The 17139-nt window shown below is 38.3% G+C and overlaps 1 protein-coding gene across 3 annotated transcripts in view; it reads left to right on the forward strand.

Annotated features, from left to right (window-relative positions):
* The first annotated feature begins 1077 nt into the window (after positions 1-1077).
* RNPC3 (RNA binding region (RNP1, RRM) containing 3) overlaps positions 1078-17139 on the forward strand; it is a 29086-nt gene continuing 13024 nt past the window's right edge. The window contains exons 1-7 of one of the 3 annotated variants that reach the window (XM_060202163.1): positions 1078-1412; positions 4636-4683; positions 6654-6772; positions 8005-8088; positions 10975-11086; positions 12407-12475; positions 14776-14918. In XM_060202163.1, coding sequence (XP_060058146.1) covers positions 1221-1412; positions 4636-4683; positions 6654-6772; positions 8005-8088; positions 10975-11086; positions 12407-12475; positions 14776-14918 — 767 coding nt within the window. In that variant the 5' untranslated portion in view covers positions 1078-1220. The remainder of the gene's footprint in view (positions 1413-4635; positions 4684-6653; positions 6773-8004; positions 8089-10974; positions 11087-12406; positions 12476-14775; positions 14919-17139) is intronic. The other 2 variants (XM_016194773.2, XM_060202162.1) reach the window with 2 other exon arrangements.

Consider the following 17139-nt stretch of genomic DNA (forward strand, 5'->3'; position numbering starts at 1 on the left):
CAAACAACAGAGAAACATTAATTGAAGCCACCAATTCAAATACCAATCTCTTGCTTCTATTTTTATTTTTTTTTTAAGTTCATGTGCCACTACCACACTGTCAGTCACATATTCTTTGTAGTATAAATTGAAGTTTTGGAGCATATGGCCCCTCCTCCATTTTATTTAAAAGAAAATAAAAACAGAAGCAAAAAAAAAAAAACTAAACTCATAAAAATACTGATGCAGACTTGGGAAGAGTTTAATTTATTTAAATAAGTTTAATATTAAAATATTTATTATTTAATTAATTGTATGTATAAAGATAAATTTATTATTTAATTAATTGTATGTATAAAGATAAATTGTATGTATAAAGATACATTTTATTTAATTGTATGTATAAAGATAAATTGTATGTATAAAGATAAATTGTATGTATAAAGATAAATTGTATGTATAAATATAAATTGTATGTATAAAGATAAATATACATTTATTTAAATACAAATTATTTAAGGTCATGAGATATATATTATTCATTTGCATTTGCTAGTGTATATACATATGAACATATATCTATATATATATTCAGTTATATTTATTAAAGCGTCCCAAGAGATCGACAATCTCGTCAACTCATTGCAAAAGAGTTCAAAAAGTCTGCTATGAACCTAACACGTTTGTTTCAATTTTCTTTTCTTTAAGCTGATTTCCCTTGCTTAGCTGTACACGTCTGAACTGAAGAATTATCTTTAGGCTTTGCCAAGCAGACTATAAACAAACAGGGAGCCTGCCTCCTCCGCTACAGGACCAAGAGCCCTGGGGCATTCCCTGCCCGCACATGCGCAGCACCAACAACTCATTAAAGTGCTGGAGGGTATCGCCTTTTATCCTTCAGGCGTTTTAAGCCCCTCATTCCACGACTATGCTTTTAGTCCTCACTCTTCTTCCAGAAATAATAATAATAATAGTAATACCGTCGGCAGCTACCAGTTACTGAAATTGCACCTTTGCTGTCAGGCTAAGGATACAGTCGCAAAAGAGGCGCCACTGACTTCCGGTGCGGCTCCCGCGAGAGGAAGTTGTCTCTCGCGCTATTTCCCAACATCCAGAATTCTCAGCGCGAAGCGGAAAACATTCCTTTCTCTGCGCTTGTCAATTGCTTGTTGCTCGCTGCAGATTGCGCGGTTTTCCCCGCTTCCCTCCGGCTTCCTCCGATCCCTGCGCCTGGAGGGGAAATGGCGGCCCCCGAGCCGCCGCTGCCGATGTCCAGAGGATGCCCGAGCTCTGCTTCGCTTTCTCCGCCGCGGGGGGACCGAACCCTGTTAGTGAGGCACCTGCCTGCCGAGCTGACCGCTGAAGAGAAAGAGGACCTGCTCAAGTATTTCGGGGCGCAGTCCGTGCGCGTCCTGTCGGATAAGGGGCGACTGGTAAGGGGGGGGGGGCGACCCGGGCTGCCCAGGAAAGTCGTGGGCTGGTGATCTGGGAGGCAGAGGATATTTGACAGAAGGAAAAAGGCAGAAAAGATGCCTCTGTCTACAGGACACAGTCCCATCTTTTTCTCTTAACATTCAAATATCTTCCGTGCAAGGTCAAGCTCTCAATAGGCCGGGCCTGACTCAGTCATGGTGCTGCGGGATAGGACGAGTGAGAGAGGCGTGAGACAAGAACGGAGAACAGCTCGGTTATTATTCCCTTTTCCATCCCGTCATGAGAACCTCCAAAGTCCTCCCAATGTGGGTCTTACTCCTAGACTCGGAGTACTCTCAGAAAAAGAAAAGACTTTTTGTGTGTTTGTTTTATTTATTATTGGATAGAGACAGAGAAGTTGAGAGTGGAAGGGGAGATAGGGAGAGAGAGATCTGCAGCACTGTTTCACCATTCCTGAAACTTAGAGAACCAGGGGCTTGAACCTGGGTCCTATTACACTGTGATGCAAGCGCTTAACCAGGTGCGCCACCGCCTGGCCCCAAGACTTTTTATTTTATTTTATTTTGTTTATGGGTTTAAAGTATGGACTAGAATAGAAACTTTTATCTGTACCATCACCAGAGTAAACTAGTTAGAAGTCCAACTGGGTTTTTGACAAAGATAGGGCTCAAAATGTCAGCACGGAATTTACTTGAAAAGAATCACTGAATCTTGTTCTGTGCGTGTTTCCCCAGTAGTAATTCACAATTTTCAGTCTTAAGACTTTTTTTGGGGTCTGGTGCAGGATAGTGGAAAAGGACTTGCGTTGGGAATGAGAATGCTTTGCAGACACCATCTCAGGGAGATGACCCTGTGCCAACAACTGTTGTGTGATTCATTCCCAGCCCCACCCCAGACTAAGAAATGGGGACGGAAAAGACAACTGAAAGTTCCTGCTCGGCGGTTTACCACAGTTACAGCAATTTCTTCAATATCCAAAGATGTTTTAAACTAGGGAAGTCTCTTCTTTGAAGTGGTGAATAGTGATACAGTTTCTTTTGTACGATCTTGTTTTGGGTCAAAATATCATTGGTGTTAAAAGCCCCCGCAGATGATTCTAGTTTGCAGCCAAGCTTGAGAATCACGAGGAAGGGTGTTGATCAGCGTGTCATGTATACCAGCAAATAAATAGTCCGTGAGGTTCAGTCTGAATACACTAAACTGAATTATTTTGGATCAGATTATGCATGATTATATTACGATATATACTTTTTCTGTTTTTATCGCTTTATTGAGGGGGGATTAATGGTTTGCAGTTGTTGGCACATGGGTACAGTTTCTCATCTCACTTGATAGGTGTCTCCAGAACTACCCACACCAACCGTTCCTCGCCCCGTTTAGGGCCTTTCCCCCCATCGTGAACCAGGACCCCAACGAATGCAGTGCTCCTGGAGGCCATTTTTTTTCCATTTTGTTGCCCTTGTTGCTGCCCATGTTGTAGTTGTTATTGTTGTTATAGCAGTTGTTGTTGTTGTTGGATAGGACAGAGAGAAAGGAGAGAAGAGGGGAAGGCAGAGAGGGGGAGAGAAAGAGAGACACCTGCAGACCTGCTTCACCGCTTATGAAAGGACATCCTTCAGGTAGCTCAAACCTGGGGCTCGAACCGGGATCCTTGCCTCCAGCCCCACTCCCCCGTCCCCCTCCCCCCTTGGCCCACTTCCTAAAGTCCTTTGCTTTGTTGCAATACACCAGACCCTGTCCAAGTTTTACTTTGAGTTTCCCCTTTGTGTCCTTATATCTTCAGTTCTTCCTATGAATGAGATCATCCAGTATTCACCCTTCTCATTTTGGCTTATCTCACTTAACATTATCTCTTCAAATTCCATCTAAGAAGAGACAAAGGAGATGATGTAACCATTTATATAATTACTAGAGCAGTTTGGAAACGCTCTTTTTTAAAAAATATTTTATTTTATTTATTTATTCCCTTTTGTTTCCCTTGTTGTTTTATTGTTGTTATTATTGTTGTCGTCGTTGTTGGATAGGACAGAGAGAAATGGAGAGAGGAGGGGAAGACAGAGAGGAGGAGAGAAAGACAGACACCTGCAGACCTGCTTCACTGCTTGTGAAGCGACTCCCCTGCAGGTGGGGAGCCGGGGTTCGAACCAGGATCCTTATGCCGGTTCTTGTGCTTTGCGCCACCTGCGCTTAACCCGCTGCGCTACAGCCTGACTCCCTGGAAATGCTCTTAACAAGTATTTACTAGATTCTTTCCTTAGTATAATGATTTGTTTTCCTTTTCTGGTGTTTCAAACAATTTTAAAAAAAATATTTAAAACTAGACTTCTTAGTAAACCCCAGTTATGAGGATAAAACACAAATGAAGCATGCATTTGGGAGTGATTTTCCTGTTGTTTAAGAATACTTTTTTATGGTTATTTATTTATTTATTGCCTCCAGGGTTATCGCTGGGGCTCAGTGCCTGCGCTACTAATCTACTGCTCTAGAGGGCCATTTTTTTCCCATTTTGTTGCCCTTATTGTAGTTGTTGTTATAGCTATTGTTGTTGGATAGGACAGAGAAATCTAGAGAGGACAGGAAGACAAGAGGGGGAGAGAAAGATAGACACCTGCAGACCTGCTTCAAGGCTTGTGAAACAATCCCATTGGAGTTAGGGAGTCAGGGGCTCAAACCGGGATCCTTGCACCAGTCTTTGCTCTTGACGCCATGTGCACTTAACCTGCTGCGCTACCACCCGGCCCCCAATGCAACTTGTTTTTATGAGAGAGAGGGAGGGTGGCAGACAGACATCAGAGTACTTAGCTCTAGCATACATGTAGTGCTATGAATTGGAGTCTCAGGCTTACAAGTCCTTTCTTTGTTCAACCACTGAACTAGCTTCACTACCATGGTGAACATTTTTTTAAACTATGGATTTTTGCTGTTGTTTTAAAAGTGGTTCTCTGAGTATAGTAGGCATTTTAAACTTTAAATCTAATAAACTCTTTGAAAGTATGTGTAAAATATGATGTACGTCTACATATTTATATTAAAAAGGCTATTTTCATTAAAAAAACTGCTATGCTGAGCTTTGCAATCAGTTAAATTATCTCTATATTCCATCATCTTTGGTAATTTTATGAATGTGTTATATCCCTATCACCTAGTTATATTTGACAGTGGTTGCATTTTCTTAGGGGCAAATGAAATTATGTTTTAAATAATCTATGCCTTCTTTTCCAGAAACATACAGCTTTTGCTACTTTTCCTAATGAAAAAGCAGCTATAAAGGTATGACATTTTCTGTAGTATTAACTTTGTCAACAGTTTTCTGTTATCTGACCTTGCTTTAAGTTCTGAGGCTGGAGCAGTGTCTCAGCCTGTATAATGCCCATCCGTGGAGTCCTGGGCGCAGTTCTTTCACTGGCACTACAAAAGAGCACCAAAGACAGATAAAAGGGATTTCTTGGGTGGTGAAATAGGACTTTGGTTTCTATCTCAAAAATACAAAAAAAGTTGATGTGAGATGGCTCACCAATAAAGTTTATGTGCAAAACCCTGGGTTTGTTTATTGTGACCACATTTAAAAAAAAAAAGTACTAAAACAATTTCTAACAGTTGTAAATATTGTCAGCTGTCTCCAGTACTATTAAAAAACAAAATGCATTAAATTTAACTCCTGGAAAAGAATATGAGTGACACCTATTTTGAGAAGAAGAGAGTTGAAACTATTTACATGAAATGACCTACATTTCAGGTTACCAAAGCTTCATGAAACAGTCTAGAGTTGAATTATGAACTTTAGATTATGGAAACATTAAAAAAAAAAGCACCAACAACTTTGCATTTTAGTAATAAAATGGAGTCAAATAAGGATGCATAAAGATGATTATAATTCTAGTCCCAGTGGTCGGGAGGTAGTGCAGCGAATAAGGCATTGGACTCTCAGGCATGAAGTCCTGAGTTCAGTCCTTGGCAGCACATGTGCCAAAGTGATGTCTGCTTTTTTTCTCCCTCCTGTTTGTCTCACCAGTAAATAAATAAATAAAATATTAAAAAATCTAGTCCCAGTTAAGGCCTGTAGTTCTTTATTTGCTTAAAAACATCTTAAATGCTTACTATGTTCTAGATGCTCTTAGGTCTTGGGGGAAATATCAGTGAGTAAAATAAAGATTTACACTCATCAGAATTCACATTCTCAAAAGGAGAGTCACAACTTAATAAACAGTTAACTGTTTAGCATTTAAAGAAAAATCAAAATTCTGTCAAAGAACATGACCAAGAGTATTGAGGTAGGAAAGTTACAATGAAATTAAGGAGTTAGAGTCATGGTTAAGCAATGGTTCGAAGCTAAGGACATGTTAGGGAAAAGTACATTCTGGCCAAATGAATACATAGAACAGGACATTTAATTCAAGAACAAGCCTGTCATGTTCAAGAAGCCATTGTGATTAAAGCAAATAAAATGAGATAATTGGATTTAAGGTCATAAAAGTAATATAAGTTATATTATGTAAGTATTGTGAGACTCTTACATTTGACTCTGGGTAAAATAGAGGCAATTGGGCTATTTTGAGCAAAACATCATCATAATTACTTACATTTGAAAGAATCACATTGGTCAAGATTGGGTGGAAGGTAGGGAAAGTTAGAAGCAGGGAAATCTAGTAGAAAGTTCTTGGAGTGTCATTCAGAAATAATAAATTGCTTAGATCCTGCAGTGATAACAGTGTAGGTTAAGAGATGGCTAGTTACTGTGTAATAAAGATGAAGGTAGAATATGTATGACTTTGGAAGCTGGTTATGCTAGGAAGTTCTCATTTTAGTCAGTTCATTTTTCTCATAATCTAATGAAAAATCCCAGGTAGGTTGAAGGAGTGGAATTTATGAGATGAGGAGCATGAAAAAATATCCTTAGAGATAAGTAGGGAAAAAAAAAAGAACTGAGAATAAGGATCACCCCCTTGGTTTCTGGTTGCAGTCATGAATTTAAAATGAAACCAGCTCTACTTAGGTTTTTATAACTATTTTCCACTGGTTGGGTAGGGGCAGAGTTGGATTTAGTCATGTTTTAGTTTATCTAAGTGACTGAAAAATCTTAATAAATAGAGGTTTTACAATCAGAGATTTTTAAAAATGGGTGAAACATAGACAAAGGAGTATTAACAATGAACATACATGCATCATTTTGTATATGATCTCTAGTAAATTATTTTTGGTGCAACTACTACAGTTTTGCTTTTCTCTTCTTTCAATTAAAGGCACTGACAAGACTCCATCAGCTGAAACTTTTAGGTCATACTTTAGTTGTTGAATTTGCAAAGGAGCAAGATCAAGTTCACTCCCCATGCCCCGCTTCAGGCACTGAAAAAAAGAAAAGGTATGCAAGTAGTTAGGATTTTCTAACATTTTTAAAGTTATTTTTAGATGAGTTGTATTGCTCTTGTATTATTTTCAGACTAGCAAGAATAATTTGAAACAGTAAGGGATACATTTCTCAATTGACTTAAGTATGTTAAAACTTAAAACTGTTCCTGATTGTTCATTAGGAAGATGAATGTTGATTTAACATTAAGAATTGAACAGTGTGAGATGGGAAGAGAGAGAGGTGAAAAAGTATTTCAAGTGGAAGGACAGTAAGAGAATAAAGTCCTTATATTAGAGATATGATGCCATGAATAGGTATTATCTTTGGAATCAAAGACTGGTATTTCGTTTTTAGCTGTAAGTCTTTGTAGTTGTATACTTTTATAGATTTGCTTTATACTAGTGCTTCTCAAAGCATGATGCCTAAATCAGCTGTATCATCTCCACTTCTGGCTGCAGATTCCTAATTTGTGAACTTTGTCCGTTTCTAATGAATCAGAAACTAGGGGAGACAGTGGGGAGAAAGAATATAAAGCTGCAGTGATGTTCTTTATTAAACCCTACATATAGGTGATTTGGATGCCCATTACATACAATTTTTAAATGTTTTTGTCCTATTATTATTGTTGTTATTTCTAGATATAGATGGCAGAGAGTCAGGTAGAGAGTGAAAGAGTCCACAACACCAAAGTTCCTTAAATGCAGCATAGGCTGGACTGGAGCCTGGGTCTCGCACATGACAAAGCAGCACACTAACCAAGTGAGCTATTTCACCAGCTCAAAAAAAAATTGATCTTTTTTTGCGGAGGGTAGGGGGGGGAAGCAAAATGCTTTTCAGCTGGTTATTCTGTGGTTAAAGCATAAGACTTACATGTTTGAAGTCTGAGGTTCAGTATCAATATCTCTACCTGTATGACAGACCGCCTGCTCTGGGAACTCTTTCTCATAAAAGTAAAGAAAAATATTGAGTACCATTGTTTTAAACCATGTAAACTTTATTGTCAAAAAGATAATGCCAGCTTCCAGGGTTACTGTGAATAAATGAAAATGTGATATACGTTATATAGTACATAGAATAAAGAAGGTATTTAGATAAAGTTAACACTGTCCATTTTCATTGCTGTTTGCCATTTTTCTTTAATGAACTGTTTTTATACAGCCATATTTAAAAGAATAGTATGGCATATTTTCTTTTGCAAATTTTCACTATTTCTTAAAACGTCAATTTTGAATCTGTATTTCTAGATCTGATGACCCTGTGGAAGATAATAAAGAAAAGAAAGAATTTGGTTGTTTAACCATTGAAAATGGAATTGCACCAAACCATGGGTTAGTATTTTTTTATTTTACTCTGTTGTTTCAATTTTGTTCTTTCAGGTATATGTATATAACACATACATACTTGTATATACATAAATTAATTTGTTCAAAAGTATACTATACATGTGTATCTTTTGATGTGTTAAGCATTTTTAGCTGAGTTTGTCACTGAGCTGCAAAAACTCCATTTTTTTCTTTTTTATTAATTAAAATATTAATTAAATAAGGATTAATTAACAAAACCAGGGGTACAACTCCACACAGTTCCCACCACCCAATCTCCATATCCCACCCCCTCCACTGATAGCTTTCCCATTCTCTATCCCTCTGGGACCATGGACCCAGGGTCATTGTGGGTTGTAGAAGGTGGAAGGTCTGGCTTCTGTAATTGCTTCCCTGCTGAACACGGGCTTTGACTGGTCAGTCCATACTCGCAGTCTGCCTTTCTCTTTCCCTAGTAGGGTGGGTCTCTGGGGAAGCAGAGCTCCAGGACACATTGGTGGGGTCTTCAGTCCAGGGAAGCCTGGCCGGCATCCTGATGACATCTGGAATCTGGTGACTGAAAAGAGAGTTAACATACAAAGCCAAACAAATTGTTGAGCAATCATGGACACAAAGCTTGGAATAGTGGAGAGGAAGTGTTAGGGGGGTACTCACTACAAACTCTAGTGTACTTCTGCTTTCAGATATATATTTTGCAGTAGTTTACGGATACGTGTGAACACATGCTCTCTCTCACAGAAACTGGTGTATATCTAGGTTATGGGACTTTGTTAGAAAGTGAACCACCTGAGATGGAATTAGAGTATACTATGAAAGGAAAGGTCTCACCCAAGTAATGAAGCTGAAGGGTTGTCATTCCACACGTGAAGTCTCTGGACACAGTCTGAAGTGAAGCATGTTGAGGTGGCCATCGTTGCGTTGGTTAGGTTGTGATCGGCAGATGCAATATTATTTGATATGGATTGGGAGAGGCATACGGGAAAGTGGGCCCTATCCAAGAGTTCCAGGACTGGCGGAAGTAGAGGCTCTATAGTGGAGATGTGAGGTTCCTGCTGTCTTAGGGTTCAAAAAGACAATCGATAGTTAATGTTACCATCACATTGTTTGGTAATTGGGTTAACTTTGAAAAGTCCTTTTGTTATGGTATCTTGTATATAGCTGTGCTGTTGGTTGCTTCTGATCTACTTGGTCTAGGCTTTTGAGAGAGTCTGCATATCAATTACACAGCCTATATATTAAAAAGATTCAGTTTGTGTTTTGAAAAACTTCGAGACATACAATTAATTTTCCCCCCTCTCATATTAATTAACTAGTGATTTATATGACTACATTTTACTAGGAGTTTACATAAACACCATTCCCACCACTAAAAGACTGTGACCCATCCCTCCCACCCACTCCCACCCCCCACTGGCCCAGGAAACTGCATGTCTACCCCTCACCACAGGGTTTTTACTTTGGTGCCCTACTTACAATTTGGTCAGGTCCTGCTTTTAGTTTCCCTTTCAGATCTTCTTAGTCAACTTCTGTTGATGAGTGGGATCATCCCACACTCATCTTTATCTTTCTGACTTAGCTCACTTAACATAATTCCTTCTAGCTCTGTCCAAGATGGGTCAGAGAAGGTGGGTTCATTGTTCTTGATAGCTGCATAGTATTCCATTATGTATATATACCACAGCTTTCTCAGCCACTCATCTGTTGTTGGGCACCTGGGTTGCTTCCAGGTTTTAGCTATTATGAATTGTGCTGCTATGAACATAGGAGTACACACCTCTTTTTGGTTGGGTGTTATGGATCCTTGGGGTATAAGCCCAGGAGAGGAATTACTGGATCATATGTAAGGTCCATGTCTAGCCTTCTGAGAGTTTTCCAGACTGCTCTCCACAGAGGCTATACTAGTTTACATTCCCACCAGCAATGTAAAAGGGTTCCTCTGTTCCCACAACCTCTCCAGCATTTGTTGCTGCTGTCCTTTTTGATGTATGCCATTCTCACAGGAGTGAGGTGGTATCTCAATGTTGTCTTAATTTGCATTTCTCTGACAATCAGTGACCTAGAGCAGTTTTTCATATGTTTGTTAGCCTTTTGGATCTCCTCTGTAGTGAATGTTTTGTTCATATCCTCTGCCCATTTTTGGATGGGGTCATTTGCTTTTTTGGTGCTAAGTTTGCTGAGCTCTTTATATATTTTGGTGATTAGTTTCTTGTCTGATGTATGGCATGTGAAGATCTTCTCCCATTCTGTGAGGGGTCTCTTTGTTTAATAGTTTCTTTGGCTGTGAGAAGCTTTTCAATTTGATGTAGTCCCATTGGTTTGTTTCTCCTTTAGTCTTCCTTGCGATTGGGTTTTATTCATCAAAGATGTCCTTGAGGTGTAAGTAGGAAACTGTTTTACCAATGTTTTCCTCTAAGTATTTGATTGTTTCTGGTCTGACATCTAGGTCTTTGATCCATTTGGAGTTGATTTTTGTTTCTGGTGAGATAAAGTGGTTCAATTTCATTCTTTTGCATGTTACAACCCAGTTTTCCCAGCACCATTTATTGAAGAGAGCCTCCTTTTTCTATTTAATCCTTTGGGCCCCCTTATCAAAGATTAGATGTCCATAGGTGTGGGGATTTATTTCTGGGCTTTCAATTCTGTTCCACTGGTCTGTGTGCCTATTTTTGTTCCAGTACCATGTTGTTTTGATGATGATGGCTTTATCATATAGTTTAAGGTCTGAAAAACTCCATTTTTTTAATGGAGTCAGAATGCAAGTTTCTTTTTTCTTCCTCAGTGTACTAATTGAGCTCGACTAGTAACAAGGTAAAGGCAGCTTTGTATATTGTAAGAGTATCTAAATTAATTGATTAAAATTACTAATCTTAAAGCTATTTAATTGTTTTTTAGGCTGACTTTTCCTCTAAATTCATGTCTCAAGTATATGTACCCACCACCCTCAAGTACAATTCTGGCAAACATAGTAAATGCTTTGGCAAGTGTGCCCAAGTTCTATGTACAGGTAAGTCGAGCACAACTTTTGTCTTTGCCAATGCTTATATAGTTTAAGATGTTAAATTTTCTGTTAATTTTCTTACTTCTTCACAATATTAATCAAATTCCAGCAGGCACTGATACCATAATCTTAAATGTGTCATGTTTCAAGATGTTTGCTTTATTGTCATATATTGGATTGTTTATAAGTGGGAAATTATTTTTCATATTTCTGAAGGTTGGAAATCTGAAATCAAGATTGCCATCATGTTTAGGTTCTAATGAGTACCCTCTTCTGGATGTTTCTATGTAGTCTCATATAAATAAATGAGGGACAAGGAGTTACTTTATAAGTTATACAAATACCACTCATGCAAACTTAATTTTTATAAGCTAATCATTTCCCCAAAGCTGCTTTTCCTAATTAGTATCACATTGGATGATTAGAATTCAGTATATTCATTTTAGGAGGCAACATTCAGTCTATTGAAAAGGGAATGGAAAATTAACTATATTCTAATAAAAGCTATTATAAACTATAGTATAAATATACTAATATGGTTAGTATTATAATAAATCTAACCTAATTAGTAAAATATAATTTCCTATAATTCTTTGGCATCTTTAATGTAGCTACTTTTTTATTTTTATTTTTTTAATATTCCCTTTTGTTTCCCTTGTTTTATTGTTGTAGTTATTGTTTTTATTGATGTCATTGTTGTTGGATGGGACAGAGAGAAATGGAGAGAGGAGGGCAAGACAGAAGGGGAGAGAAAGATAGACACCTGCATACCTGTCACACTGCTTGTGAAGTGAATCCCCTACAGGTGGGGAGCTGGGGTTTTGAACCAGGACCCTTACGCTGGTCCTTGCGCTTTGTGCCATGTGTGATTAAGCCGCTGCACTACTGCCCGACTCCCGTGTTGCTACTCTTTAAGACACTCTCAACCCTTGGCAGATGCTTGAAAGTGTTAGCAGTACTATCAATACAGTACTGATTTGAAATAAAAATGTAGATGTTTATTTCCTTCCTTTTACTTCTTTGTGTTTGATAGTTTCACAGTAATAGAGGAAAACTTGCTATATGAGTAGACTTTGTATTTCTGGAATGTCATTTTAATAATACAGTAATACTATGTAGATTTAAAAAGCATTTTAGAAAGCTAATTTGAGACATGCCTGTGACTTGTTTCAGTCCTGTTGTGCAGTTACTGGAATTATTATAGCAAAAGGTAGGACTTCTTTTGAACTAAACTTAACAATAGCATTATTTCCAAGTTGTTTTTTTTTTAAGTACATAAGATGTGAATTGGATAATTATGTGATTTTAATTGTTTTTCCGCTTTAGGTGCTTCACCTTATGAATAAAATGAATTTACCGACACCTTTTGGACCAATTACAGCACGGCCTCCCATGGTAAAAAAGCTCTTAGAATTTTCAAGATTCAAAATTTCCTTCTTGGGGTGAGATTATTTAGGTTTTGTTTTGTTTTGATTTGCTTTTATTAATTTTACTGGAGCACTGCTCAGTTCTGGCTTATAGTGGTTCTGGGAGTTAAATTTGAGACTGTAGAAACTTTGTCATAGATTCTTTCCAGGTAGTATGCCAGTGACCTCTAATGTGCTATAGAAAAGGAAGAACACAAATACAAAGCTAAAGTCATACATACTATAAATCTAGTGGAGAGCCCATGTGGTGGCTTACCCGGTAGAGTACACACATGCCCTAGGACCTGGGTTCAAGCCTGTAGCCCCTCCTCTTCCCCCTCTTTTTTCACACTTTTATTAGAGAAGAAGGGGGAAAAAAAAGATCAACAGCAATGATAGAATTGATAATGGAAGCTGTGGGCTGGGGAGATACCTTAATGGTTATGCAAATTGATTTCATGCCTGAGGCTCTGAGCTGCCAGGTTCAGTGCCCTGTACCATCAAAAACCTGAGTTGAGCTATGCTCTGGTAAAAAAAAACAAAGGCATTAAATTAGGAGGCCAATTGGTGGCACACTGGGTTAAAGCACATAGTATAAAGCACAAGGACCACCTGCAGGGGTGTCACTTCATAAATTGTGAAGCAGGTCTGCAGGTGTCTCTCTCTCTCTCTCTCATCTTTCTGTCTTTCCCTCCCCTCTCCCCTCTCTGTCCTATCCAAAATATCAATAAAATGGCCACAGGAGCAGTGAATTCATAGGACAGGCACCAAGCCCCAGCAATAACCCTAAAGGCAAAAATAAATAAATAAATAAATAAATAAAAATAACAAATCAAGGCTATCATTTCTACCAGTGTTGCTCAGTGACTGAAAATACTGTTCCATCCTATAGTAATTTTAACAATATTATCTAAAATATGGCATGGCAAAGTTTCATTTACATAACACAACTTTAAGTTAGAATTTATTGTGGTATATAGGAATGCCATCTGTGCTCTTGAATAATTTTATTTTGTTGTAGGACTCTTTGTTCTTCTTTAACTAATAACTATGGCAATTTATTTTGAATGCTAACATGTAAATGGAAAAATCAGGGGCCAGGTGGTAGTGCACCATGTTAAGAGCACATAGTGCAAAGTGCAAGGACTGGAGTAAAGATCCGAGTTTGAATTCTTAGCTCCCCACCTGCAGGAGGGTCACTTCATAAGCAGTGAAGCAGATCTGCAGGTGTCTTATCTTTCTCCCTTTCTGACTTCCCCTCCTCTCTCAATTTCTCTTTGTCCTATCCAGCAACAACAGCAGTAAAAGCAACAACAGTTGGGGCGGGGGGGCAGGGGGAGATGGCCACTAGGAACAGTGAATTCATAGTGCAGGCACCAAGCCCCAGTGATAACCCTGGAAGCAAAAAAGAAAAAAAGAATAATAATAATAAATAGAAAAAACAGAGGTTGATTACCAGTTAGGCACCTGTTGCCATGCTTATAGCCCAGTTTTGAGTACTGGCAATACATGTAACATACCACCAGCACTGGGAGGAATTCTGGTTCTCTGTGCTATCTTCATTTCTCTGTCTCTATCTGAATGAAAAAAATGGCCTAGGAACAGTGAAGTCATACATGAACGAAGCATAGTACTCCAAGCAAATAAGCAAATAAATAGAAAATTTTCAGTTTTCTGTTGACTACTTTTTTAATGTGTATAATACTAGCTTCATAGTTTTTCTTTTTAACTACCACATGATACCTCCAGTGCCTGGTGAATATATTAGTTAAGATTCCGCTAACTGCCATTAACAAGTTAAACTCAAATTTTATTCACATAACTTAAAACAAGTTAATTCATGATTATCTCCTGGCCATTTTAAAAGTAGAACAGAAGGATAGTCTGTCCTACTGCGCCTACATTTAAAAGACTGAAGTTATCTTCACTATGTGTGTTTCCAAAACTGGTAAGGACGTTACTGTGCAATATGCTTATCAGGAAGGAAAATAAAATTATTTGTGTGCGAGGTTTTTTATTTATTTATGTTTTTACAGCATTCCAGTAGCTAAAACATGTTGCATGGTAAAATAGAACTACAAGGGAGATTTGCAAACTCCTGCTAGGTGCCAATGAAGGAGAAGTACATTTTATGACCAGCTAGCAGTCTACAACAACGTGTGTTTCCTCAATATGTTCCGAATAAGTAAATGAATATCAAGAGCTGAAGAGGTCAAGCATCTGAATAGGGTTTTTCAGTTTTATAAGTAACATGCATTGCCATAGTATTTTTTTTCTTCCTTTAATAAGTATGAAGACTACATGCCTTTGCATGCACCCCTTCCACCCACTTCTCCTCAACCACCAGAAGACCCTCCTTTGCCAGAGGAAGATGAGGAATATTCTAGTAAAGAATCAGAATATGAAAGCAGTGATGATGAAGACCGTCAAAGGTTTGTAAATATCAGTTTTGGTTTAGATTACAAGAAACACTATAAAACTGATTTGTTTGCTCTCAAGTTTTGCATATAATTCTCATAATTTGGGCAAATAAGAATTAGTCTGTTCCTGTTTCCTCAACCCTCAAATATATGTTTGTATACTATCTATAAATTCTACCTGAATACTTGATAATTAGGATCTACAAAAATGTTTTGCTTCAGGAATACTTTTTTTTTAAATATTTATTCCCTTTTGTTGCCCTTGTTTTGTTGTTATTGATGTCGTTGTTGGGTAGGACAGAGAGAAATGGAAAGAGGAGGGGAAGATGGGGAGAGAAAGACACCTGGAGACCAGCTTCACCTCCTGTGAAGCGACTCCCCTGCAGGTGGGGAGCTAGGGGCTCGAACCTGGATCCTTATGCTGGTCCTTGTGCTTTGCGCCATGTGCGCTTTACCTGTTGTGCTACTGCTTGACTCCCCAGAAATACTTTTTTTTAAGATTAATGATTATGACATTATAAAGGACATTTAAATCTCATTGTGGATTCTTATTTGCAAATTTACTAGCTTGCTGAAGTTTGTAACCTTCAACACCGTGTTATCTTTCCTGCTGTCTCTATGTCTGTATATATATATCTGAGTTTACCCGGAGTAGTGAAAAAGTAAAGTAATGCAAAGTAAAGAACAGTGTAGTGTTGGGTTGAGTTAATTCTGTAAATTCTACTATAGCTGGGGCTCAGTGCCTGCTCCTGGAGGCCATTTTGATACCCTTGTTGTTATTATTGTCATTGCTGTTGTTGTTGGATAGGATAGAGCAGAGGAGAAGACAGGGAGAAAAAGATGCCTGCAGACCTGCTTTACTACTTGTGAAGCGAACCCCCTGCAGGTGAAGAGCCAGACTTCAAACCAGGACCCTTATGCTGGTCCTTGCACTTTGTGCTATATGCACTTAACTCATTTCGCTACCACCCAGCCCCCTAAATTTACCATTTTTTAAAAATAAGAATAATGATAGTAGTTACAAATGCTATATATGTATGTATATATATATATATATATATATGTAGAGAGAGAGAGACTAGTCAAAGCTTTTTGTGTGTGCTTGTTTTATTTAGGTTTCCACTTAGGGATGTATTTAGTGAGTAAAGAATTTGACTTGAAGGGGGTTGGGCAATGACACAGTGGGTTAAGTGCATGTGGCACAAAGTGCAGGGACCGGCATAAGGATCCCGGTTCAAGCCCCCGGCTCCCCACCTCCAGGGGAGTCGCTTCATAGGTGGTGGAGCAGGTCTGCAGGTGTCTATCTTTCTCTCCCCCTCTCTGTCTTCCCCTCCTCTCTCCATTTCTCTCTGTCCTATCCAACAATGAACGACATCAACAATGGCAATAATAATAACCACAAGAAGGCTACAATAACAAGGGCAACAAAAGGGGGGGGGGAATGGCCTCCGAGAGCGGTAGATTCATGGTGCAGGCACCAAGCCCAGCAATAACACTGGAGGGAAAAAAAAAAAGAGAGAATTTGACTTGTGACAGCAGTCTTACTGTGAACTAGGAAATGTTTTTAAAAAATGCTCTATCTTTGAAATGTTTAAAAAATGGTATGATTTATTTTTGTTTAGCATATACTTATCAGTTGCCTAATATATACCTGACACTGTTGTGGATGGATGCTCAGTATTCATTGGATGAGTAATTTATGAAGATAGATTTGTGTTTCCTCTAACTGGATGTATTCCTACTATTTTGGGTAGAACTATTTTAAACATGTTCTCCCTCCATGCATTTTTTTTTTTATGTGTATGTTTGCTTTGCTCCCAAATTTCAGAAATATGAGTAGTGGTTTTGAGCTTCTGCACTGGAAATACTGTGGAGGATAAAAAAAAAAAAGCCTTGACAATATATACTCTTACTCATGTATAGTGGAGATAAGCTTTGTATTGTTAATTGTAACACTTTGTTATACTTGTGGGCATTTGAAACTGTTCTCAAATAAGCTCTTTTTTTTTTTTTTTTTTTTACATAATTGACTTGCAACAATGCCCCCAAATCTCTTTAGTAATACTTTAGTCATACTTTAATATGAACCAAAACTAATTAAATGAGGCTGGAGATAACTTGCCCAGTAGTGCGGTTGCCTTACCATGCATGAGGGTCTGTGTTTGGGTCCCAGCATAGCATAGACAATGTCAGGGGAGCTCCATAGATGGTATGGTGGTGCCCTGGTATATGT

This window comes from Erinaceus europaeus, chromosome 11 (genome assembly GCF_950295315.1).
Source record: "Erinaceus europaeus chromosome 11, mEriEur2.1, whole genome shotgun sequence".
NCBI lineage: Eukaryota > Metazoa > Chordata > Mammalia > Eulipotyphla > Erinaceidae > Erinaceus > Erinaceus europaeus.